This window comes from Saccostrea cucullata, unplaced genomic scaffold, assembly GCF_032062105.1.
Source record: "Saccostrea cucullata isolate Sc308-1 unplaced genomic scaffold, CSIRO_AGI_Scuc_v1 ctg6020, whole genome shotgun sequence".
In the NCBI taxonomy this organism is placed as follows: Eukaryota; Metazoa; Mollusca; class Bivalvia; order Ostreida; family Ostreidae; genus Saccostrea; species Saccostrea cuccullata.
Window position 1 is genome coordinate 8,118 of NW_026929217.1, and position 27,785 is coordinate 35,902.

At 32.9% G+C, this 27,785-nt stretch overlaps 1 protein-coding gene across 4 annotated transcripts; it reads left to right on the forward strand.

The window, feature by feature from the left end:
• The first annotated feature begins 38 nt into the window (after positions 1–38).
• LOC134280116 (MOB kinase activator 3B-like) lies at positions 39–27,785 on the forward strand. Of its 4 annotated transcripts, none has more exons than XM_062762539.1 (7): positions 39–122; positions 10,126–10,276; positions 15,355–15,448; positions 16,105–16,238; positions 21,103–21,218; positions 27,420–27,506; positions 27,654–27,785. In XM_062762539.1, exons 1-7 carry the CDS (start codon positions 54–56, stop codon positions 27,681–27,683), a joined length of 681 nt encoding a protein of 226 aa, XP_062618523.1. In that variant the 5' UTR covers positions 39–53; the 3' UTR covers positions 27,684–27,785. The 4 variants fall into 4 exon arrangements, with proteins under 4 accessions (XP_062618523.1, XP_062618524.1, XP_062618526.1 ...); XM_062762540.1 differs by lacking the exon at positions 21,103–21,218 and adding an exon at positions 21,818–21,933 and having other exon boundaries at positions 27,654–27,779; XM_062762542.1 differs by lacking the exon at positions 39–122 and adding an exon at positions 4,116–4,242 and having other exon boundaries at positions 27,654–27,779.

Below are 27,785 nucleotides of genomic sequence, written 5' to 3' on the forward strand. Positions count from 1 at the left end.
CAATATGGGACCCACTTGGGTAAATAGGCAACGCAATAGCTGGCACCACGCGCATGCGTTACCGGAAAAAGGAAAACATGTCTTCGAAGAGCACTTTCTCACAATTTTTCTCTCGGGACAAAGTGAGTAATATTTAATGGAATATGGATATTTAAAATAATTTTTTTAAACTATGTTAACTATTTTTCACTTTCGAAAAATAAGCAGTTCACTAGGACTTTGAAATAACTCTGAAAGTTTTGTGTAGTGGTTTGTTTACATTCAAGTTTTTAACTTTCACTTCATTCTATCTAGGCTTTCGTGACGAAAGTTACATCTTTGCTGTTTAATTATGATACGAGATTTTTTGTAAATAATTATCTAATAACTTTCCACTAGGCCTGCTCTTTGAATAATGGATATTAGAAAATAGAATAGTAAAATACACGTCAGTGACGCAGGTCGTGCTTTTAATATGCTTATCGTTGTGATCTTGAGACATATATTCTATGATATAAGACCACTTAATGATTTATTTTCTCTGTTATGATTTGACTCTTTGACAGTGCAATCCATGATGTTTTGTGTCTTATCTTTGTACAGCTTTTACCAGTAGTGAATTCGTTTGTAGTTTAAATATGTCGTGGCCTTATTGGTTTGTAATTTAAATATGTCATGTCCTCAAGGCCACAATCAAAATATTCTTGGTTTTGATGTTGCCAACTCAGCCTTAATACTTCTGGGTTAGTTGCTGGGAAATTTTATTTTCCAGTTTCAGATATGACACGTTAGTATCCGTGTGTCATAGGTTTCCGATTGTTTAACAACAACCGCAGTACGAATTTACTCCCAGTTTTGTCATTTATTTTTGAAATTCTTTTAGTTTTAAACCTTTAATATACATGGTATTCAAAATCACTGACATTAAATTGGCATAATGTCATTTTCATATGCACAAATCCAAGCATGGCCACTAGATTCATCAAGCAATTCAGACTAGACATTGTACCTTGAAATTTCGATTTCAAACTGATATATCTGATTTGTCAGTAAGCTTGTTGCCATTTTAAAACACGTTACTGCAGAGAGTTATGCCATCAAATAGCGTTTGTCATGTCCATCTGCCATCTGCATTCTTCTGTCTGTCCTTTGGTCACACTTTTCATGTAGCAACATTTCTTCAGATAAAGTACATTACGTTACAGTTTTTAAGACTATTGCCGGAAAGTGGAGAAATTCTTCTCAACAGTAGGGCTGAAACGATACGCCCCCTCCACGATACGATACGTATTGCAATACTTGTGTCACAATTCAATTTTTTCAATACGATACAATTTAAGAACGAAACTATTCATAAGGTTAAAGAAAACATATTCAGATTTCAAAAGAAAAGAGTAAAAGGTGGTGATACAATTGAAATTTATTACCAGGGGTATGCAATTTAAAAATTCAAGTACTAGCCCACGGGCTAGTGGCAGCAATAAAGTTACTAGCCCCAAGTAAAAAGTTACTGGCCCAAAATATAGGGACAAAAATTAAAATAAAACTAATGTTGAAAAAAAATTAATCATTGAAAAAGTCAGGGTATTATGGTCATTCTTTTGAAAATTAAAATTTTATTCTCACTGTTAAAATTAAATCATATAAAATTAATGATTATGACAGAAAATAAAAATGAATTTAAAAAAAATTATCTGAAGATTTTCCTTTTCTGATTATTTTGCACTAGTTCATTTAGCAGTTTAGAATGAATTTCAAAATAAATTCATTTTGTTTTCATATTAAATCCTTAAATACACTAGAAATATATTTCAAGTGAATCACACTGATCTTTCAGTTGATTGAGTGATCGTAAATAATTTAATGAGATACCTGCATGTATTTACAATAAAACGGAGGAATGGAGGAAATTCGGATTAGAAAAAAAACGATCGTTTTTGGAAGTAAATAAGTCAGGAAGTACTGCAAAATGGAGAAAATTGTGGAGATTTATTGACAGTAGGATCATGCTGCCTGGAAAATATTCACTGGTTGGGAATTTGATAGCAAAAAATGAATAAAATACCGGTTGTACTTTTCATGTATTACATGGGTAGTTATAATTTTTACTAGCCCGAATTTACTAATTTGTTAATTGCACATCTGTGATACTTGTGGTTCTGTTGATTAAGAACACTTCATTCGTATAAATAATAGCTGAGGCAGCCTACTCTGAAACTTTACCGTCCCAATTTTCTCCCTCGTGTGTGTCAAACTGTTAAAAATGAGGTCGAACCCGATCTATTTCAAAGAGTTAACCAAACCCGATTATAAAAAACGTATCGAAAATCGAGATGGTGAATCGAACATTGAACCGAGCACTTATATCGAACAATATCGATATTTCGGTGAATCGTTTCAGCCTATAATCAACAGTGTGCAGAAAATTATGTGCCATGATTTACATCTGCATTTTTGTCTTATCATGGTTATGGTATTAATATCATAATACATTAACACTTCAGTTACCGTATAAGTGGAAATCTTAGCGAGACACAAATTTAGTGATTTAATTGTCCTTAAAAACTAGTATTTTATTTTTAGCTTGATGTAATTTTAGCGATTTTAAAAAGATCACTATAGAAGCCATTACAAATAAAGCACAATTAAATTTTAGCGATATTCAATTTTAGCGATCTTGGCACCCTCGCTAATAATGCCAAAATTAACTCCTCGCTAAAAATTCTGCTTATTTGTATTTGTTTACTGACAAAATTGCTGATATTAATAACATTATCCTTTTAGATTTTGACTGAAATTTTTTCCATGTGAACAGAAACACAACTAAATCCCAGTGTAATATGTATCCCTCAGTGAGACAATGCAGAAACATATGTTGACAGCTAGAGCAAGGGTTTATTATCTTGTGGATTTTTTTCCAGTAGTTTCTTTAAAATAAGAATAAATTTCAGAAGAAAAAAAAGTAACTGTATGCTGGTGAAATATGGTTTTAATCTGAAAGCATAAAAGGATAGTTTGTGAAATAACTTTCATGTTGGTATCTGTTTTTACTTTGACAATAAAACTAATGACTTCTAATTGTCATAGTGTAGCATTTATAATGAAGACTGGTTTTCAAGAATGAAAATTAAAGAATAGAAAAGAATTTGCAAATATATTTCCTATCTGTTTTAAGTAACCAGATACACTGTCAAAAAAAATTACAACTAACGTACAAAACTGATCAGCTTATTATGGCATCCCTAATACGGTACTTTTATCATGTTTATAATGGTGATATCAGAAAGCAAAAAAATCTGACTCAGGCCTATATCTTCTATTCATTTTACCAACCAGGAAAAAAGTTTTTGAAAGAATACAAATACATTTAGTTTATTAGTCAAACTTCAGCAAAACTTACTACATAATTTTCATAGAAAAAGCTTTAATTTTTTTTTACCAATGTCTGATATCACTTGTACTGTATAACTTTATCTTACTACATCCCACACATTCATTTCTTGAAACATGTATATTCCTATACTATTGTATATGAAAGGAAGTGTGATAAAAAATCTACATTACTGTTTCCTGATCACTTGCGATTTCAGAGGGAAATTAAAGGATTAGTGTGTGTACACAATAGGCCTGACTCAAGCATTATGTACAATGTATTGTACTGAGATATTTTATAATATAGGTCTAAATTGGAATTTTTCAATAATCTAGATAAACAGAAAACAACTGCATGATGATCAGTGCCTGGCAGGGTTAGAATTTCAGAGCAAATATTAATCAATGAAATGGAAGAAAAAGATTTCACTAGCATAATAATCATTGTAGGAAGAAAATGTTTTTGTTGTTGTTTTTTTGTTTTTTTTTTTTTTTTTTTTTTTTTTTTTTTTTTTTTGGGGGGGGGGGGTCAGTCAAATGAAACAGTTATTTTGATAAAGTTATTGCCCTTGACAATATTTATAATCATAAATCTTTTTTTCACAGTTAGACTCTAAATACATATTGTATTTCATCCGTCAGTTGCCAAACTGATGTCTTGTAAACAGATGAAGAGCACCAAGAAAATGATAAAAATTTTTTGTAAAACATTTTTTTTCTAAAATAATTGGAATGTTTCCAGAATGTGGTAATATTAAATGATAAAGGTATCGTTAGGAGTCATGTGCTACTAGTGGAAGTGGTTAGGTTAAAGTGAACGAGCCTCTTCCTGTGTGAGAGCTGGTGATAAAGGATGGGGACAGGCTATTCAGCTGAGGCTGTAGGTATTTTGTAAGTTTTGTTTTTGTTCTGATTTGAGGAAACGCATTAATTAAGGAGATATGAAGGATCTCCACAGTTGTAATGTTCTTAGAGATAGCAAACTGCATGGTCATCATAGGGAAGTTCTTAATCTGAAGTATTCAATATGGAGAGATAATATGCAGTAGATAATTAAAGTATATAAAATACATATTACATGTACTACATTGACCAGTGTGTGCACAGAATACTAGAACACTTTAAGAGTGTGTAATGTTATACATGTTACACAAGTCCAAGTTCCTGAGTAGTTGTGTGTCATTTGCATCAATTTTTGCAATTTTATTTCTGTACCAGTTGTTTACATGACTAGTAACAAAATGTTTGCTTCTGAATTCAATCTCCTTTTTTATTGTAATAGATTAAAATGAACCCTTCCTTTGTCATTATCTAAATTTATAAAAACAGCAGGTTTTAGAAATCATTCCTGGAATGCAGCTGTTTTTAGTTTTCACCAATGTTTCGACAGTTTTAACTGAGACAATGTTTTACATGCAGTGATGGTGTTCTCTAGGCAGTGTTCTGTCTGGTGTGTGGGGGGCTTTGTTTATTTTTCTGTTCTGTGGACAAACTGCTGAGGATAGTAGCATATGGCATTCATATGTGATTATAATTCTGAGTCATAAATTGTGTCTTAAGGACCGTACACCATTATACACTATTTAAACATGTTCTTTGGACATTGACAAACACCAAATCCCTAGGGGGAAAAAAAAGAAAATTGAAGCACTGATGAACAAGCAGAAAATCACTATAATTATTATAAGCTTTACTCATTAAGAAAAATACATGCAAGTTAATAGTCCAAAAATAACAAGCAAATTCAAAGAATTGTGGTCCCCCGCTTTCGGTTTCTTTGTGGATGAGATGTTATTTTTTATGACATATTGTGTCTAATATGAACATCCTATCATATGTCATTTATTTAGAAATTATCATTGAAGTTGATTTTTTTGGAAGGATGAAAACCCTAATCCTGACCGTTAAAAAGTTATGGCCAAAGTAAAAAAAGTTTTTTTAAAAGTAGGTCAACTCCAAGGTCAAGATCAACAGGTCAAATTGATTTTTATTCAATGAAAGGTTTTCTCACAAGGATTACATATGTGAAGTATGAAAGCCCTAGCCCTTACTGTTCAAAAGTTATGGTCAATGTTAAAGTTTTTTCATAAGTACGTAAATATCTAAGGTCAAGGTCAAAAGGTCAAAGTTGTTGATATCCAATAAAAGGACTTGCCACAAAGAATACATATATGAAATATAAAAGTCCTAGTATCAACCATTAAAAAGTTGTGACCAAAGTTAAAGTTTTTTTAAAAAGTAGTTAAAACTCCAATGTCAAGGTCAAAGGGTCAAAGTTGTTGGTATCCAATGAAAGGTCTTCTCACAAGTATTACATATGTGAAGTACGAAAGCCTTAGTCCTCACCGTTCAAAAGATATGGTCAAGGTTAAAGTTTTCTCATAAGTATGTAAATCTCCAAGGTCAAGGTCAAAAGGTCAAGGTTGTTGGTATCCAATGAAATGTCTTGCCACAAGAAATATATATGTGAGATATAAAAGTCCTAGTATCTACTGTTAAAAAGTTGTGACCAAGGTTAACGTTTTTTAAAAGTAGTTAAAACTCCAGGGTAAAGGTCAAAGGGTCAAAGTTATTGGTATCCAATGAAAGGTCTTCTCAGGAGTATTACATATGTGAAGTACGAAAGCCTTAGTCCTCACGGTTCAAAAGATATGGTCAAGGTTAAAGTTTTTTAATGTGAAATATGAAAGTCCTAGTACCTACTATTCAAAAGTTATGGCCAAAGTAAAAGTTTGGAATTTTTGTGTAAAAGTGGGTCAAACTCCAAGGTCAAGATCAAAAGCTCAAATTTGGTGGTACCCAAAGAAAGGTCTTGTCACAAGGAATACACATGTGAAATATGAAAGTCATAGCTCCACTAAATCAAAAGTTATGGGCAAGGTTAAAGTTTTTGTGACGGACAGACTGACAGACGGACAGACTGACGGACAGACGAATGAGATTTAATGTCCCCTCGCTTTCGCGAAAGCGGGGGACAATAAAAATGCTTGAATTGATTACAAATTGAGAATTAAATAGAAATGTAATTGTTTGCTTTAAAGGACAAGATAGACTAAGACTACTTTTAGACCCCTGGTTTGGAAGTCTTTTAGAATGATGTGAAAGATTATTCAGTTGTCTCCTCTGACACAAAGTTGTCCTTGATTATAGGTTACACAGAGGTCACAGAAAAGTCAGAAAATATGTCAATTTCTGAATTTTCTCATTGTAATGCAATTTTTAGCTCACCTCAACGAAGTTGGGGGAGCTTATGTAATACCCTTGGTGTCGGCGTCAGTGTCGGTGTCGGCGTCCCAGGTTAAGTTTTTTGGAGCAGTTTTCTTTTTAAGTACTTCTATGTCCTATATTGATTAGACTTGCATGGAAGTTGCTTCTAGTGTGTTTCATTGTACCAGTCAAAGTTTCAGATGCTGCAATTTCAGCAGAGGAATGACCAGGTTAATGTTTTTGGAGCAGGTTAACATTTTTGGTGCACTTTTTGGTGTAGGTCTCATTTCCAAGGAATTATAAGCCCTATGTTGACCAAACTTGCATGGATGATACATCTGAGGATGCACACTACCGGGCTTGCTTCGGATGCTGAATCTGACCTACATTTTCCGGTTGAGTGAACAGGTTAAATTTTTGGTGAAGGTATCATTTCCAAGTAACTATGAGCACTATAATGACCAAACTTGCATGGATGATACATCTAAGGATGCATACTACCAGGCTTGCTTCGGATGCTGAATCTGACCTACATTTTCTGGTTGAATGAACAGGTTAAAGTTTTTGGTGCAGATTTCATTTCCAAGTAACTATAAGCCCTATGTTGACCAAACTTCCATGGATGATACATCTAAGAATGCATACTACCAGGCTTGCTTCGTATGCTGAATCTGACCTACATTTTCTGGTTGAGTGAACAGGTTAAAGTTTTTGGTGCATATTTCATTTCCAAGTAACTATAAGCCCTATGTTGACCAAACTTGCATGGATGATACATCTAAGGATGCATACTACCAGGCTTGCTTCGGATGCTGAATCTGACCTACATTTTCTGGTTGAGTGAACATGTTAAAGTTTTTGGTGCAGGTTTCATTTCCAAGTAACTATAAGCCCTATGTTGACCAAACTTGCATGGATGATACATCTAAGGATGCATACTACCAGGCTTGCTTCGGATGCTGAATCTGACCTACATTTTCTGGTTGAGTGAACAGGTTAAAGTTTTTGGTGCTGGTTTCATTTCCAAGTAACTATAAGCCCTATATTGACCAAACTTGCATGGATGATACATCTAAGGATGCATACTACCAGGCTTGCTTCGGATGCTGAATCTGACCTACATTTTCCGGTTGAGTAAACAGGTTAAAGTTTTTGGTGCAGGTCTCATTTCTAATATACTATGAGCCCTATAATAACTTAACTTGCATGGATGATACGTCTAAGGATGCATACTACCAGGCTTGCTTTAGATGCTGAATCTGACCTACATTTTCTGGTTGAGTGAACATGTTAAAGTTTTTGGTGCAGGTTTCATTTCCAAGTAACTATAAGCCCTATGTTGACCAAACTTGCATGGATGATACATCTAAGGATGCATACTACCAGGCTTGCTTCGGATGCTGAATCTGACCTACATTTTCCAGTTGAGTAAACAGGTTAAAGTTTTTGGTGCAGGTCTCATTTCTAATATACTATGAGCCCTATAATGACTTAACTTGCATGGATGATATGTCTAAGGATGCATAATACCAGGCTTGCTTCAGATGCTGAATCTGACCTACATTTTTTGGTTGAGTAAACAGGTTAAAGTTTTTGGTGCATTATTCATTTCCAAGTAACTATGAGTTCTTTAATGACCAAACTTGCATGGATGATATATCTTAGGATGCACACTAATGGACTTGCTTCGGATGCTGAATTCAACATACATTTTTCAGATAATGGACCAGGTAAAAGTTATGGGTGCAGGTCTATTACCAAAAAGCTATAAGGCTTATATATAACATTGTATAAACCAAACTTGCACAAATGATGCATCAAGGGATGAAAACTCTCAAATTTGCTTCAGATGCTGGATTTTAATTACATTTTTATAAAGAACTAGTTTGAATTTTTTATATAGGTCTATTTCAAAGTATCAGACCAAAATTGCATGAATATTTTCATTTTTGGAATGTACACTTTTTGTTGGTTAATTGTGTGACTTTGCCTTATTTAAAGACAACATTAGTTGAGGTGAGCTCTGTAATCTCTGATTACCTATGTTTATTGATTTTTTAACAGCTCATTTTGTTTCAGAAAACATACAGCACAAGCTTGGCTATTTACCAAATTAATTTATTATACCTCTTCTCTTATTACTCTATATACATGTAACATACATTAATACGATAAAACTGTCTATTTTCCCAAGAAGAGAACTATTTCCCTCATCTGAGGACTACTCCCTGAAAAATCAGAGCTACTCCCTGGGACTACTCCCTCGTGAATATTTATTAGTAATTTTAACCTATCAAATAGTTCAGTGGGCAGAGCGTTCAAGGAATCTTGAGTCTGTGACGTAATGTTATTAGCAATGTAACTATGATGTCAAAACATTTCGACATGCAGTGTCAAAATCATATTTGAATTCTAGCAAAATGAAGACAATGATAATTCTTCGAAATGTCTGAAAATTCTTTTTAAAAATAATTTTATTGTTCTAGGACACGATGCATTAGTTATCATACAATCTTTTAAACCGCATGCATTTGTGATTATGTAATAGTTTCCTCCCTCGGGGAACCATAAATTTGCTATTTCCCTTGTACCCATTCCATAACTGTATAATATTTCATAAACTAGTATCAGACACATCTTGGGTATGAAAATCTTAGATAAGCAAGCTTGTACTCTATGTTTCTCGAAGTCAAAAGTAGAGCAAATTTGATGAATCCCACAAGAATTGAGATAATTCATTAATATGTCTCAATTTTGCACCAATCTGTGGCCTCTGTGTAAGCTTTGAATCAAAATTAGTTCTGGTTTTAAAACAATCATTATTTTATAAGTTCTTAACTACAGCCTATCACTGTTTTAAGGTCATACGCAACGTAGTTTGAACTTTATTGGGTTCTTCCCTGGAGTTGAAGAGTTCCACTAAACGAAGGACTTGTGTGCAATACTTTTAAGGTCTATATATGGATTTGTACACCTCTTCTAAAACAAATTTTGATGAAAAACATATCTGGAATTTATGTTTCATAATTTTGGTACATTTTTCTTTAAATAATGCAAGAATTTTCATAATTTGATATCTTTTCAAAACCGCTGGTAACACATGCTGATTTTCTGTCTATGAACATGAAATGGTATTATTAGTTTAAATTTAGAATATCTTGAAAAATTATCAGTAGGTTAGGTACCTTGCGTATGTCCTTAACTGTTCAGATTTTTACATCATATTAGGGGCTATAATTGGCCCTTACCACACCTTGTCCTTTAAAAATCAAAGGACGGGTAACTTACAGCATAAAAATACCCCAGAATTAGAGTCTGTATTAACCTCTTAATGGATTGATTGGTTGTAATTTTGTTATCACCAAATTATTTCAGCCATGTTTCAGCTGTATCGTAGGACTACATTGTATATGTCTTTCAATGTAGACCATCATGATCTCTTACTGTCAGAAAATTTTATATAATATTTACAAAATAAATACATGTATATTGGTATGTGTTTCATATTTGTTATAAAATATCACTATATTCATTATGTTCATATGCTTATGTATTTTGTGATTACAGACATTCCGTCCCAAAAAAAGATTTGAACCAGGGACCATGAAGTTTAATTTACACAAACAGGCGAATGCTTCCCTGAACTCTGGGATTGACTTGAAGGAGGTGGTCAAGCTGCCCCCCGGGGAAGATATGAATGACTGGATCGCTGTTCACGGTCAGTACTGAAACCAACTTACATAATACATAGTGAATACATGGTTAACAGACAAATTAAAATCAAACTTTATGAAGTAAATACAAGAGATGGGAAACTCACACAAGGTATTTCATACAAATGTGACACGCCAAGCAAAAACCTCCCTTAACGAAGAATTTTGACATTTTCAGTTTTTTATTGATTCTTGTAGAGTTTTTTTTCTCTTTCGTTTGATGTATAACATAACATATATTTCTGTGTATAAATGTATAAAATATCGCACGACAAAGACGGAATATTTTCTTTGACGTACAGTGTACGCGTGCGTAACTTCATGAATTTTCATAACGTAAAATCGTAAAATGACGTGAAGCTATATACATGTAATGATTTGATGAAATATATTTTCAAACATTTGATTTTATTCCCTTAAAAATATCAATAATTAAGATTTTTAATCATTATGATGAAAATAAACATTGTAAACTATATCTTTGAAAAATGAAAAGAAGGGGGGGGGGGGGCACCGAAATGATTGACAAGGGCAAAAGAACAAAACGTCACTCAAATAAAAAATTCTTCTCTTCCTCTAAAAGCTATTCCAATTTATGTCTTTTTAATGCAAGAAAATGGCAGACAACAGTAAAAGGAAATAAGCAAAATTTAGATGAAAAAAATCCAATTGTGGTAGTACAAACTGTATGTGCTCATCTTCCTAAACGAGCTTGAGCGAGCATGTCAACCCTTAATCTCATTTGGTAGAGCACTTGACTGGCAAGCCTGAGGCCTCGGGTTCAACCTCAATTAAGCAGACGCCATTAATTGTCTCTTTTACACTATCAAAGTAGTTATCTTAAAAAAGCTTGAGACAGCCCCTACCACCTCCTCCCACGGGCATTAAAAGTCTACACAATACATAGTAAATAAAAAGAATTTTTTTGTCATAGTTTACGTATTAAATACCTGAGTTTTTAAAGAGTGCGATAGGGGTTTTTTTTCATCTAAAGGATACCACATTTCTTTTACCACGTCTACTATATGTATTTACATGTTTTAATTTCGAATGTTTTACTACGGGAAACAAATATGCATCATCTCTGAAGACTTTTTGGCTTATTGATAAGATATTCGGCATCCAGGAATAAATTTTATTTGTCTCTTGTAGTAGAGTTCGATCCTTTCCTTCTTTGGATGTCGTTATGAAATCAGTCTTTAATTCACATGAGGAACTTGTAAGTTGTCAAACTTGTTTCCAATCCTTTTGTATATCTCAATAAATGCGTGTTCAAATCAAAAACAATTAAGATTAGCTGCATCAAATTTTAAAGTGTTAAATTAAAGTTTAAACCATTATTTCTTGTAAATCTTTAAACATTTGATTAATTTTTCCTGGCCCTCGATTTTTTATTTTATATTTATGCTTAAATTATTGAAAAGAAATTTGTTAAGAATCATTTCGTAACTAACTTGCATACTTTTCAGTAAATCAGAATGTAACACCCACCCCATCCAATAAAAAATATGTATATTTTTAAAAATATGGTTTGAAAAAGAAATTCTGCAATTTATATGTATTATGAGGATGACCATGAATTAATTCTGACCGATTATTGTATACTAACCGAATAACAAACCACAATATCAGAATATACATTAATCCCACAAGTAACACACTCCACAACTTCATTTACATTCATTTCTATACATGGGCTATAAGGTCTATCCCAAACTTTACCGTTACCTTCCTGAGAAAGTACATGCACACATTATGATTTATTTTAATCATATCAAATATTCGTTGCTTTTTAGCATTGTTTAAAACATGCATGTTCAAACTTGCAACAGAAAGTAAGAGAATGGGTAACACATTCTTCATATTCTACCATTATCGTAAAGGGGGGGGGGGTGTGTGTGTCTCGGCTATGAAAATTCACGCTTAATAAATTACCTGAACTAATATCAGACAAGTTCTTTATTGACTTTGACAAGAACAAGGCACACTTGTACAATCTTAAATTGTAACGATAAATCCTTTCTCTTAAAACCTAAAGCGTTTTGATAATTTTGCACAAAACTCCCATATACGTATCTACTTGTATACTTGTACATGTAGGCATGTATGCGTCGTCGGAAACCCATGGGTGATCTCGTCTTTACTTATCACAAGACGAGATAAACCGTGGGTTTCCGACGGTGGCATGTATGCACAATGCGACTTTTGCAGGAAAAAAAAATATTGAAATTGTTTTAATTTGCTACATGTATTAAATTACGTGTAACTGGTATGGCAAACTTTCATAAATTGAAATGCATAAACAATTCAACAGAAGGAAACAAGATTATTATTTTCCAAGGTAGATGTGAAATCATAAAATGTTGGTAGTAAAATCTTTGTCGGGGAAATAATTATTACAGGTTTAATATACCCTTAATATTGAAGGTTGAAATAAAATCATTAAAATGAAAATTTATAATTCTTAAAATGTTTAATGTAAACTGTTATTCTGTTCTCAGTTCAAAAGGGCTTAAAAAGCACCGGTGACTGCGTAACATTATGTTGTTTTCAGTAATCCAAAACGTTAAAGTCACCTCTTCACCTTATTTTTTCTTCTTTGGTAGAAAAATCATGCTAACATGTAAAACATTGGTGTCGGAAGCAAATTGAAAGTGGGGGGGGGGGGCTAAATGTAAAAAATAAATTAAACCTTCAAAAAAAACCTGACAAGCAAAAAAAAAAGAAAAGAAAAAGAAAGGGGGGGATGTCCTTTTCAAAAACACGAAAATCCTATTTTTTTTTGGGGGGGGGGGGGGGGGGGGGGGGGGAGGGGGGGTTAGGTTCGAACTTCAGTACCAAATTTTTTTTTCCAAATACCCCAGTCCCCCCCACCCCCCGTTCCGACGCCTATGTAAAATAATATTAGGTTGGAATGTTTTAAAAGTGTTCAGATAATTTGTATTAATTTGTAACATATGTATTACTTCTATCAATTTTAACGATGTATCATGTAACCTCAACAAACGGGTTATGAATACATAACAGTGAAGCAAAATAACGGAATGTTTAATTTTTTCCCCGGAAATGTCGATGAACATATGTCAATCTGTTTCATTCTCAATCATAAAATATCGTAGAAAGTAGGACAGTCACTGTACAGTGTATGCGAGCATCCGCACTGTAAATTTACGAGTTTCCAAAGAGATAGAGCAGGCACAGGAGAATGACCGGGAGCGAATTTTTCCTACTTTTTATGCGTACAACATGAGAAAGTGTTAAACAATAACAAAATGAATTGAGAAGCTCAAAAGCTCTTTCTTCAAAATATTAATTTTAAATCAACAGCTAAAAACTAATTCCGGAAGAAGTAGCCAAGTCAAATACTCTGTGTCGTATCTATAGAGAATTACATTTTTAAACTAAATTAAAACTTCAATTCATATATTTATCAATATCCTTGGCAAGCCGTCAAAAATTATGTACAGTTCTTATTACTTGCACACAAAAGTGCAACAAAGACGATGTATTTTTCTATAACTTACATCATCTACGGAAGTGAAAAAGATGTAATATTATATACTTCTTTGATTTAATTATGGTTATAACGTGGTATTTGATTGGATAAGAAATTGCTTTTTATTGCATAAAAAATTGGGTTACCTATGTCACAATCACTTGCATAAAAAACACATTGATCCGCCTGACGTAACATTTCAATATTGCACAATTTTTGTACGATTTTTTTTATATAAACCACAGCGTTATCAATTGGGTAGCTAAGAAAGGTAATTCAGGTCAATTTTCACTGCATCGCTATTTTAAAAAAGATACCTTACATAGTTTAAAGCTCCTGTTTAATTTTTCTTGCATGTGCATCACGATATAACAGCTGGAAATTAGCAGCTTGAATTTAAAAATCTTTAATAAAAACTTGTTTATTTGACATTTTAAGATGAACCGACTAAAATCTTTTTTAAACCTCCAAATTATTTATTCCAGAATTTTCTCATCCAATCAACAACAATTTTTTTAGTTTCAGAAACGCCTTCATTCAATATTGAACATTTCCGACAAAAAATTCGACCTACCTACCGACGCAATTTTTTTAAAAAAAAGAATAGAAAGACGGCAAACAAACTCCATTTTAAAAACGGCCTTACGGGAACTTTTTAACCATCACTGGACATCTTTAAAAATATACTCTTAATAATTGTGAAAAGGATACGTCACACAGATACTTGACGGAGAATAACTTCTTAAAGAATAAACTACATCAAACCACACCCAAGAATCTTTCTCAGCATATAAATAAAACAACATCCCATTGTTCTGCAGGGGAGAGTTTTTTTCTCGAGGAGGCGTTTTTACGTCGCATTGACCTTATTGACTTTAGACGCGTCTTTTGACGTTACGTCATAATAGAGATAAGGGAGGTTTTTGCTTGGCGCGTCACAAATATCTTTCCTGCTGTCATATTAATGTATATAAATGTGAATATAAATCAAGTCATTGTATACAGTGCATGTGACTTCCCCTATAGCATAAAAAGGTCTATATTGCCCTGTTTATGAAACTCACAATACTTGTTTTCATTAGATAAGCATGAAGAGTGAAGTGTCATTGATGAAAGTCTACAGTTAAATGATTTTACTGACAGCAGTATACAAATCAGGGTAGCCTACATGGTTGGATAACTCTATTCTGTCTATTCCATATCACAAAGATTTAAGTCCAGCCTAAAAATATAAACATTTATTGTATATAGTGACTGCCTTCACTAAGTGACCGGGAGGGGGGGGGGGATGGCTGTCATTAGCATTGAAAGTCAGGAGTCAGTGTTTTGGATTAAATCTTAAAAATCTAGATTCTGATTCACAGTAGGTCTCTGCATGATAGAGAATTTTCTCTGTTCATTGCCCCTGCGTGCTTATAATTGTGTAGCCCTTCATGTGTAAAATATATATGGTGAATGATATATCTCTATAGTAGTGAAAAATTCTCAATGGCACATAAAGCAACATATAAGTCATTTATGGGTATTCCCCAGTAAATTATAAACAATGTTAGCATCGTAATTAGCTGTTTATTTTTTTACTTACAGTTGTGGATTTCTTCAACAGAATAAACTTATTATATGGTACAGTGTGTGAATATTGCACAGAACAGACCTGCCCCACCATGAGTGGTGGACCAAAGTAAGTCAGGAGAGTTAGGTTCTGTCCATACAGTCACCCATGAAGTTACTGAAAGTTATAGAAAACTGTCAACTTCATAAAAGATAATTGGCAAGTTTGAAACTTTGTATCTTTGGGATGTTCAATATAAATTTGTTATGTAATTATATTTCTATGTTTTAAGGTAATTATTAAAATGTTCAAGTTTCTCCATCTAATGATCAGAATAAATGTATTTAATACATTTTCAATAATGAAAAAAATTATCCATGAAATAAAACATATTTTTTGAAAGAGATTTTTCACAGTGAAAATTTCAAGTGTGGTGAAACTCTGGCTGTTCATGTTTCATGAAGAGTGCTATTAATAAAACATTTTCTTTTATAAGATAACTTAAGTAAATACTAGTAAACAGCTAAATCTCTTGATACAGTCCAATACTACCAAAGCTTTTCCTTTACAATTGCTATTTATATGCATGTTAACATTTTCAATCTTGTAATTGCTTGGCTATGATGTCACAGCCTGCAACAGAATATACGAAATGACAAAGACAGAAGGAAAATTATTCTTTTAAATTCAAACTACATAACATTGAATATCCTGTATGTATATATTGGAAAAGAACAGAAGTAATTGATGTGTTTTAATTGTCATGCATTGTAATTTTTATATAGATATGAATACCATTGGTGTGATGGGCAGACATACAAGAAGCCTACAGCATTACCTGCCCCTAACTATATAGCATTACTGATGGAGTGGGTGGAGGCACAGATTAATGATGAAAATATATTCCCTGTTAAAGTGGGTTAGTATTATAGCAATTTAACAGTTTAGTAAAGTTTTAAAAGTGATTTAAAAAAAAAATTATATTGGTATATTGGCTTTTAAAGCAGGGTTGGCAGTTGCTTACTGGTTAACAAATCTAAATTGGTTGGAAGGATGAATATTGATCAATGAATTTTCGAATAACATGGGCCACCATAAGGGAACCGAAGTTTTCCATTGAAATTGGAAATAAGACATTTAAATATATCTTTAAAAAAAATTCTTCTCAAGATATGGATAAACAGGGGCATGATATTAATATGCAAGTATCCTCAGGTAGTGAAGATTCAAAATTTACTCAGAGACGTAGGGTTTGCCTTAAGAGTTTAGGATAACATTTTATATGGGAATATACAGGAGAAAATTTCAAAAAGACACTCACACATAAAATCATAATTTACAAACATTCCCTAATTCATTTGATACCCCCCCCCCTCTTCAAATCATAGACTCAAAAGGAATGGGTCAAATTCAGGTATCAAACTCACAATGTAAGACAGAAAAAATTCTTCAGAAAGGGCAATGTTGGTTTTACTGATAATGATAAACGTCTTTAAATGTGGTAAAGTTGGAGAGTTAGAGTGGGGCCAAAGTAGAGTAAAAAACTGCAGGTCCCCATTACTCCAATATGTGTGGTAAGGACTATTATGATGAGTGTCTTGTTTATTTCACCTGAATCTATAAATGCAAGATCTATCTGTCTGTCCATCTGTTCATTTTACACATATTTAAATTGGGGGGGGGGGGGGGGTTTTAATCCCCTTTAATCTTTATTTATTCTATACCTGCATGGTGATGGGAATATTGAGAAAAGTGTAATTTGTTAACCAGTTAGAAGTTGTGATCCCTACTTTTTTATCAGTTTAAAGTTAATTGCAGTATGGGCATAATTGTAAAGAATTATCAAGAAAATTGATGTTTAGCAATATATTTGTGAATTAGTTGTTGAATGAGTATGTATATCTATGCACTATAAAGAGAATGATTTGATGTCAAGTCTCTTGATTTAAAGGCACAGGTGAGCTTTTCTGATTGAAAAGTTAGGATGTCAGTCTGTCTATCTGTCATCTGAGGTCTGTTCAACAGAGCGAGCACTCGCGAACATTTCTATTGGAGGTATAATTTTGGCGAGCACTCATGAAAGTTCGCTCTGTTTAACAGGCCTCTGGTGATTTGTTGTCTGTTATTTTCTCACAATTCATTTTCTTCTCTAAAACTAAAGAACAAATTAAAATTGACACAAAGCATTCATGATATAAATTTCTTCAACAGAAGAGCCATGCCCTTATATAGGGAGAGATAGTAAAGAAACAGGCCAGGGTCATTGAAAAATGCGGGGATACATAGGGAAATCTGTAAAAAAAAATCTTCTTCTCAGGAGCAATGACCATAGTTTACCATATTGATATGCAAGCATTACTTTATAGTGTAGATTCAAGTAATGACTCAGGAAGTAGAATGGGGGCAAAATAGATAAAAAAAAATTACATCAGGCATAAATCTTTTATAAATCTTCCTTCAAGAATAGCGCAGGCAGTATTAGACAAATCAGTAAGGATGCCTCCTCGTCAAGACTACATTAATATTTTAAATCATAGCCTCAAAATCCATGAATTCGAGGCTGTCATCTTCCATCACCAATTGAGTTTAGAGTGAGTTTTAAAAAAAATCTAATACTGGGATTTTTAAACATTAAAATTCATACAATAATGCATATGTTAACTAAGATGTAAAATTATTTATGACCCAGGTGAGCATTGTGGTATATGAACCTCTTGTTGCATGTAGTCCCCGTAGATATAGACTTGTCACAGATAATAATTTGCTCTGTTATATGTTACTGTCCTTTAAAGTATATCTTGTCTGTAACAAGTCATAATGTATGTTAGAGTTACTGTTATATTTACTATAAATGACATTTTATTCACAAAAATTCATTTTTTGATGCTCTTATTGTAAAAGAAAAAAAATGTTTCTAGTCAAAGTTAGAAGTAATTAATATCTAAAACACACAATGAAATTATGTACAATTAATGTACAGAAAATTTGCGAATTATGAGTCTTTGAAATACAGGTAGATATACCACTGCATCAGAAAATGAGGGAATAAAGTTGAAATTGAAATGATCAACATACAATATTCAATTAATATTTGAAAGATTACATTCATTTCAGTGTACCATTTCACCATACCATTTAAGTGTAAATACCCAAAGCATAAAGCTTAGAAGTTTGTTACATTAAACATAAAAGAAATCATATTTATCTACTGTAGCTTTGTTCCGCTCATAAAATGTGCTGAATCAATCAGTGAGTTTGTATCATTTATAATGAATATTATTACTGTTGTTTTTTATATGCAAAACATTTATAGCTACTGCAGTATTGAACCCCCTATATTTGTTAATTTTTTTTATTTTTTTTGAAAATGTTCCTTAGGATATCTTTCATGATGCATGTACAGGAGTTATTCACTCTCTCAACTATTTTGGTTGGAATTAAAATTAGTAAATAAGTGACTCTTTTATTTTATTAACGGGTACATTTTATGTACATGAATTCAAAAATTTAGTCTTCTTCAATATCTTTGGCAATATTCTGGAAGTGCCCTATTCATCTTGCTCTTTTTGTGAAATTTATACTCTGTGGGTGGCTAAACCATATTGACCTCAGAATCAGCAGTAATTGTACAACAGTTTATTAGCTCTTCTGAGCCAAAGGCTCAAAGAGCTAATGCTATGGCCATTTGTGCGGTGTGCGTCGTGCGGTGTGCGGTGTGCGTTAACTTTTTAGAATATGGGCCATAACTCAAGAACCCCTTGGCCAATCTGTGTCAAATTTGTCACAGGGTATCCTTGGCCCAAGGGCTACCATTTATACTAAAATAAGGGTTGGGACCCTAAAACAAGGGGAGATAATCAGGAAAACAAAACCAAAAGTACTGGTTGCAAAAAAATCTTCTTCTCCAGAACCACTAGGCAGATTTTCACCAAACTTACATACAATGATCAGGATATGTTGAAGATTAAAAATTGTTCAAGGCATGACCCTGGGGCAAAGGGCGTGGTCTCAAGGTCACTTCAAAGTTGACCTAAATTTACAATTAATGAAAATGTCTATATTTTGCTTACTATAAGGACTAGGATCATCAAATCTTGTAAGTAGATGCATCTTAGGACTTCACATCATGTTAACTCAAAAGTAGGTCACGGTGACCTACTTTTTAAATTTTGCGGGCATTTTTTTTCAAATTGATTTGAAGGCATATTTAGGACACTTTAAAGCCTATGATCATCAAACTTTGTCAGTTGATGCATCTTGGGTCCTTGAACAATGTCAACTTAAAAGTAGGTCACCGTGACCTACTTTTTGAACTTTATGACTTATCCTTTTTAAAACATTTCATCCCATTATTTCAGACACTGAGAGGGTTAGAATCATCAAATCTTGTAAGTTGCTGCATCTTGGGACCTTAAAACATATTTAAGTATAAGTAGGTCACTATGACCTACTTTTAGAATTTTGCAGGCATTTGTTTTCAAATTGTTTAAAAGGCATATTTTGATAACCTTCAGACCAATGATCATCAAACTTTGTCAGCTGATTCATCTTGGGACTCTGAAAAATGTTGACCAAAATGTAGGTCACTGTGACCTACTTTCGACATTTTATGGCTATATTTCAGTATCTTAGGTATTTATTGGCTTAGAATCATCAAACTTTGTGAGTTGATGCATCTTGGGTTTTCGGAGAGTGATGACCAAAAATTAGGTCACGGTGACCTACTTTCAATATTTTATGGCTATATTTATGTATCTCCAGTACTTATCGGCTTAGAATCATCAAACTTTGTCAGTTGATGCATCTTGGGTTTTCGGAGAATGTGGACCAAAAAGTAGGTCACAGTGACCTACTTTTGACATTTAATAGCTATATTTATGTATTTCTGGAACTTATTGGCTTAGAATCATCAAACTTTGTTAGTTTATGCCTCTTGGGTTTTCAGAGAATGTCAACCAAAAAGTAGGTCACAGTGACCTACTTTTGAATATCTCAGGTATTTATTGCCTTAGAATTATCAAACTTGGTCAGCAGATGCATCTTAGGCCTCTGATAAATGTCAACAAATATGTAGGTCACAATGACCTACTTTTGACATTTAATGGCTATATTTAAGTATCTCCAGTACTTATCGGCTTAGAATCATCAAACTTTGTCAGTGTATGCATCTTGGGTTTTCAGAGAATGTTGACCAAAAAGTAGGTCACGATGACCTACTTTTGACATTTTATGGCTATATATAAGTATCTCCAGTACTTATTGGCTTAGAATCATCAAACTTTGTTAGTTTATGCCTCTTGGGTTTTCAGAGAATGTTGACCAAAAAGTAGGTCACAGTGACCTACTTTTGAATATCTCAGGTATTTATTGGCTTAGAATCATCAAACTTTGTCAGTTGAGGCATCTTGGGTTTTCCAAGAATGTAGATCAAAAAGTAGGTCAAGGTGACCTACTTTTGAATATCTCAAATACATATTGGCTTAGAATCTTCAATCTTAGTTTGTCTATTAATGCATCTTGAGTCCTCAGAAAACTTCAATCTTAAAGTAGGTCACCGTGACCTACTCATGGTTTTTTTTTATAGCTTTATTAAAATATCTTCAGTCCTAATTGGCTATGAATCATCAAACTTTTTATCAGTTGATGCAACTTAGGTTTTAGGATACTTAGGGTTAGAGGCTTCAAATACAAGTGATAGGTTGTACAATTTATCAGAAGAGCGATTCAAGGCCCTTGGGCCTCTTGTATACAAATCAAATTACATATTACACAATGTGATGCAGGTGTGCCATTTCCAAAGCCATTTTTACCAACTGTAAAGAAAGTCTTGTCACGTCTGTTTCGAGTGTTTGTGCATGTGTACATCCACCATTTTGACAAGCTGGTGTCACTAGGAGCTGTGAGTAGATTGGCTGTTGCCAGCAACAGTGTAGTCATGGCAACCAATGGAGAGATGTCCACATGTCATTAGTCATTTGTTCTAATTAAAATGTTTATGTTTTAAAAACTACATGTGTAACACAGAAAACAATAAATACATATGTCATTTATCAATAACAATATTGAAAGTTTTTATCTCGTAATTTAATCGGTGATCAGTAATTTAATTGGTGATCAAATGACCGATGCTTCTGGACATTTTTTTAGATGTGCTATGCAGCATTGTTAGCAGACAAGGAACATCACAGAGTGCACTCTATTTCATTGCTGCTTTTAGTTAATCTGAGAACAGAGCTACAAATGATGTGGGGGTGTTTACCAGTAACAATATATATTTTTTTAATGTAATACATTTCCACATGATTTGTGCCCCCTTCTGTTCCCTGACACTCTTGCATGTGTGCATGAACTACCTTAACCTTTAACCTCATTTACAGCTACAGCACGTGTACAGACTGCATCTAGTCTAGCTATAGTTTGTAGGGCTCAGCTAGGTAGACTTGGCTGCTGCTAGAGACAAATATGGAATAAATCAAAGATATTTTCAAATTTTTGTAGGTGTACCTTTCCCTAAAAACTATCAACAAATAGTCAAGAAGATTCTGACACGTCTCTTTAGGGTTTTTGTTCATGTATATATCCACCATTTTGACAAGTTGGTAGCCCTCAGTGCTGTAAGTATTGGAGTTAAGACAGATATCATTTTGCTGTGGTTTATGTTATTTATTTTTTTCTGTATTTCTGTTAAGATTATGCAGGATTATAACATCATCACATATTATACATTAAATTTATTTTTTCTTGATATTGAAATGCCAGCTGCTTTCATTGGTTTATTTGTGAAATTTGAGTGCTGGCAATATTTCTTTGTCCATGCAGTAGGTACAAATTAACGTTTGAAGATATTGTTGGCACATAGCCTATTTAAATCAATATTGGAAATTGGTATAGAAACCACTTTCCATATTTTTTTTAATTGGAGTAACAATCCATTTAAGAATGACTGTGACAATGACATAAGATTGATTCTGCCTGGTACAGTACTCAGAAGTGATGATAACATTTAAAGAACTATATGCGGTATATTGCATATATTTGCCCCCACAAAAGTCAAATTTTGAAAACTTCCTGAAATCTGCTGAATTCAATAAATTGTATGAGAAATATAAATTAACAGATTTATATTATAGTGTCACTGTCAAAGCAGTGTATTCACAATTTTTGTTTTTATGATGTCACAAACTAGTCCGATTTTATGTCCTTTTTCAGAAAGAGGACAAAATGGACAAAATTTCAACGATTTTAGCTTTAAAATTTATAGAGCGCAAGTTTGTTCAGGAACAATATTGACATATTTCATTGATATTACCATTCTACACATTATATCAAAATATTGATCCTGAACACACATGCGCTCGGTGACTTTTACTCAAAATATCGACGAAATATGTACATTTTTTCTGTAAAATTCATAAAAAAACTGAAATTTACGTCATGTTTGTGACGTCATTACGTACATATGGCGTCATTACTTATGAAAATATTCAGTGCTTTGAAGTCAGCATATACTCCCCTGTTTAAGAATTTAATTAGATATATCTCCATCAAAGTTTGATTTTGGGGGAAATATTGGTTATTACCGAATAAAGTTCTTTGTTCAAACAAGAGAAGGAAAATTTGATATTAAACCATGAAAAAAAAAGTAAATAAAGATGCCTCAAAGATATTTACGGTAATGATAAAATGCGAGTTTGACAATTTTTAAGAGTTTTACTCTGGGATGAAAATTAAGTTTTTTGGGACACATCTTCTTTTGTCTACTATGTTCCTGGAGAAAATATATCATTTACATGTTAATTGTTACTGACTGTATACAGAAATGTATCATGTTGATCAATCTTACTGAGATTGTGGGGCAAGCTTATAGCCATCTGTGAGATTATACTATATACAGAGATATTTTAGCCCTGTGTTATTTTGCTCTTTCACACATGCAAAAAGTTGCCCTAGCTGTTTTAAATTCACCCAGTCAGAGTAATTTCACAGTTTTTTTTTTTAATTCATCCGTTTTGCCCAACTGTGAGCAGCGTGAAAGGGAGAATATTTCAATGCATTTGTATTATTTCTGTAGTGTTGATAAGTGATACATGTACCATTGAAATAACTCATTTTCTGATTTTTTTTTTTTTTGGTTAAATCAACATCAGATTTATTTAAAGTTATCATTAGTTATGTAGGTGTACTTATTTGGTAGCAGCATTTCACAGCAGTACTGATTTATTTCATTACTAAACTTGTGCTTCTTTGTGCAATATATACCGGTATATAGGTAATGGTTGGTTAAGATACTCGTTTGCAGAATGTTAATATATTTGATCTTTTAATGTCCAGGCTTTTGTAGAGTTAATGGTCAAGATGTCATAAAACAGTTATAGAAACCAGGGTGGATTTTTTGGAGGATCACTAAGACTTAATCAAATAATTTACTTTTAAGTGTAAAACATCATTTATTAGGGTAGAAGATTTAATCCATTTCGTATATAACATTAGTTGCCTTCGTCACAGTGAGATACTTCAAAAAGTATTACTCTGCTTAACGTTACTTTTAAAATATGCTCGATTTGAAGACCTTTTCTGGAGGAAAAGTGGTCTCATTGTCTATTCTGAAATTAAATTATAAGGAATGGTGCTTATTTTTTAACTTATGTTATAGGATATAACATAACTTGGGGCAGTTTATGCTTTTTTTTTTATAAACAGCCACTAAACTGTGAAGCGGTTTATAAAGTGTAATGTGCCCCAAGTTATGTTATATCCTTGAAATAAGCTTCATTCCTTAAATGTATATTTATTTTTTGAAAAAATTCTTATCCAAAACATAAAATCGATTGTGACTATTTCATTCCACTATATATTCTACCTACATTTTCCAACTTTTAATACACTACAGCTGATCTTGACTAAATTTTATAAAGCACTTCTAAACGATAAATTCCTTTGTTGCAGACAAGATCACATTTTTACTATTTTGCAGACTTTGTATAAATTAGAATAACTACTTGGTATTCACCTTTTGTTTGCATTATTACAAAGTCAAGCCAAATTAATTTAGAACCCTAACTTTTTCAACATTCAAGCAGTAACACATGCATAGCTATATGAACCTTGAATTATTATAAAGAGAGTGTCTTCAAAGAAAACACCTGGTTTCCAATATCTGTTTTATTATTCTATGGCCAGCAAAAGAAATATACAGTATATATGTATATTTAATATATTGACAAGAATGTAGTTGAAGTTATACCAGGATAATATTTAGGTATAATACTATTAACAAGCTTTTGACCTCAAAAGGAAATTACTGATGGTTTTACAGTTAAATTAAATGTAACAAGGAAAAAATAATATGCCTTAGATGTCTTTAGGTTTATTAAGACAACATCTTCTAATCATATAATATGCAAGTCAAAAATCAAGTTTGATATACGACATAGTCGTACATATATTAAAGTAAAAAAAAAAACCTCAAGTTCAAACATACATTTAAACTAAGGCAAGCTACTGATAAATACTTTGATGTTACAGGGATTTCAAAAAACATTTTACTGTTGTTGTTATGCAGCCCTGTTGTACTGACATTGTCAGTAAATCCAACCTATCAATCGGAATTTTGATCCACAAATTCTATATTAATTGTGAGGCCTTTGTTAGCTCTACTGGTCAGAGACCAGAAGAGCTTATGCGATAGTAATGCGTCCGGCGTCCGTCCGTCTGTCCGTCTGTCTGTAAACAATTTTTCAAAATGCTACTCCTCCTACAGTTTTGGTCTAATTTCAATATAACTTGGCACACAAGTAGACTACACTAAGATACATAATTCTGTGTATCGGTTTTTGATTTCGATGAACGGTGTTGCCGTGGTTACTAAAAATAGAAATTTCTGTGAAATTCTTTCAAAATGCTACTCCTCCTACAGTTTTGGTCTGATTTCAGTATAACTTGGCACACAAGTAGACTACACTAAGATACATAATTCTGTGTATCGGGTTTTTGATTTCGATGAACGGTGTTGCCGTGGTTACTAAAAATAGAAATTTCTGTGAAATTCTTTCAAAATGCTACTCCTCCTACAGTTTTGGTCTGATTTCAGTATAACTTGGCACACAAGTAGAATACACTAAGATACATAATTCTGTGTATCGGTTTTTGATTTCGATGAACGGTGTTGCCGTGGTTACTAAAAATAGAAATTTCTGTGAAATTCTTTCAAAATGCTACTCCTCCTACAGTTTTGGTCTGATTTCAGTATAACTTGGCACACAAGTAGAATACACTAAGATACATAATTCTGTTTATCGGTTTTTGATTTAGATGAACGGTGTTGCCGTGGTTACTAAAAATAGAAATTTCTGTGAAATTCTTTCAAAATGCTACTCCTCTTACAGTTTTGGTCTGATTTCAGTATAATTTGGCACACAAGTAGAATACACTAAGATACATAAATCTGTATATCGGTTTTTGATTTAGATGAACGGTGTTGCGGTGGTTACTAAAAATAGAAATTTCTGTGAAATTCTTTCAAAATGCTACTCCTCCTACAGTTTTGGTCTGATTTCAATATAACTTGGCACACAAGTAGAATACACTAAGATACATAATTCTGTGTATCAAATTTTAATTTTGATGAACTGTGTTGCTGTGGTTACTAAAAATTGAAATGTCTGTAAAATTGTTTCAAAATGCTACTCCTCCTACAGTTTTGGTCTGATTTCAATATAACTTGGCACACAAGTAGACTACACTAAGAACATAAAGAGACTTTATCAACGATCATTATTCTGTATATTGCTGTTGTAAAGTTTCAAATCCCAGCTGCTTAAGTACTCTTCTCTTCCTTTGCTATAAGTTCAAACCAGTAGAGCTTCAGTCTCGACAGAGACTTCTGGTTTTTATGCTTAATTTGACTACCAATTATTCTATCTACCTAATCAATACATGGGGCTTACTGCTAGTGTGACCAACTGACAGGGGATGCTTGCTCCTCAGAGACACCTGATTCCACCTCTGGAATTTCCAGGAGCCCTTGTTTTCGGCCACTTCAGAGATATTGTTTTTAGGGTTTTATAGATTGATCACTCTTCACTGTCTTCATCTTATTTCAATTTTTTTTTAAAAATCCACATATTAATGAGCTTTCCTTTCTGGTTTTTGATGCATGGATTTAATTGTAAGTTTGCAACTTCTTTTTCTTACTGTGTCAAATGGCTAAGATACCTCAATGAATCCTATTTTACTGAAATTCATGTCAATTTCTAGGCCTATATATAAATATGTCAAGTAATTGAATAGCCTTAAGTAAATTTTTTGTAAAGAAGTGGGAGTGAAAACTTCCTTCCAAAAAAATGAGATATTGCCCCCCCCCCCCCCCCCAAAAAAAAGTTTAAAAAATCCATTAGATTAAAAAAAAAAGCCAGGTGAAATTCATTTAGTTTTTGTACTTTTAATACAATGTGCCTCCTAGGGCTTGATTTCTTTTTTCTTACCTCACCAGTATCCAAGCCTACTTACATGTAAGCTGTTTTCTGTCATTCAACCTGTCAGTCTGACCTGTCTTCTAAACTTTTCCAATTTGATGATTCAAGTTTGTTTAATTTATGAGCCACAACTTCTTAAAAAGAAGATAGTTAAGAAAAAAGTGATTATTTGATGGGATCATTAAAAAGTCTTCTCAAGAACCACTGGAATGTTGTACTGGTATTAAAATTGTTAATCAATGTATATCATTTTTTATTTGCAAGAATTTTTTTTTTGGGGGGGGGGGTGTAATTATGCAAGTCTGTTTCTCCCCCCCCCCAACCCCCACTCCCAAAATTTAATTCTAGCCTACATTTGTATTGATAAGGATTATATAAAACAAAACCATAGCTTGCGAAAATTTTGGCTCGCTTATAATATCTCGTGAAAACAAATTAGTGTTGTTAAAATATAGTGTCAGATCTACAGTAATTTAGAAAAGACAAGTAGAAACTTCATTTTTGTACATGTTCAAATTCTTGTGTCAGAAAAGAATGGTGACTTTGAACAATTTGTGGCCCATAGAATTTTTGTTTTCTCTTATAGCCTAATGCCAATGTTATATGTTCAACTTTTCATTTTTCAGGAAGCTCATGTGAACACATGTTACAAACACTTCTATTACTTTGTAACAGAGTATAACCTTGTTGACAAAAAAGAATTAGAACCTTTGGTAAGTTTTATTTGTTTTCATAAGGTTTAGTTAAAAAATACCATCTACATTTATAGAAATAATTTTCAGTAAATAATCCTAATGCTCGGAGTAGGACATAACTCCTTCACATTTAGAAAGCCTAATTTGTTTTCTTATTTTATTTAGAGAGATATGACAGCCAAGATTTGCCACTGACCAAACGGAAGGATAAAGCAGATGCAGTTTCATAGTGCAGAATATTGAACAGTGCATAAGTTTACAAAAATTGTAAAAAGTTCACAACACATTTGAAATTTA

What these genes read in the sequence shown, in the direction of transcription:
- LOC134280116 (XM_062762539.1), top strand. Translation starts at nt 54, where the DNA reads ATGCGTTACCGGAAAAAGGAAAACATGTCTTCGAAGAGCACTTTCTCA. An exon ending in ACCATGAGTGGTGGACCAAA is followed by an intron (nt 15,449 to 16,104) that starts GTAAGTCAGGAG and finishes ATTTTTATATAG; the next exon opens with ATATGAATACCATTGGTGTG. An exon ending in TATATTCCCTGTTAAAGTGG is followed by an intron (nt 16,239 to 21,102) that starts GTTAGTATTATA and finishes AATGTGATGCAG; the next exon opens with GTGTGCCATTTCCAAAGCCA.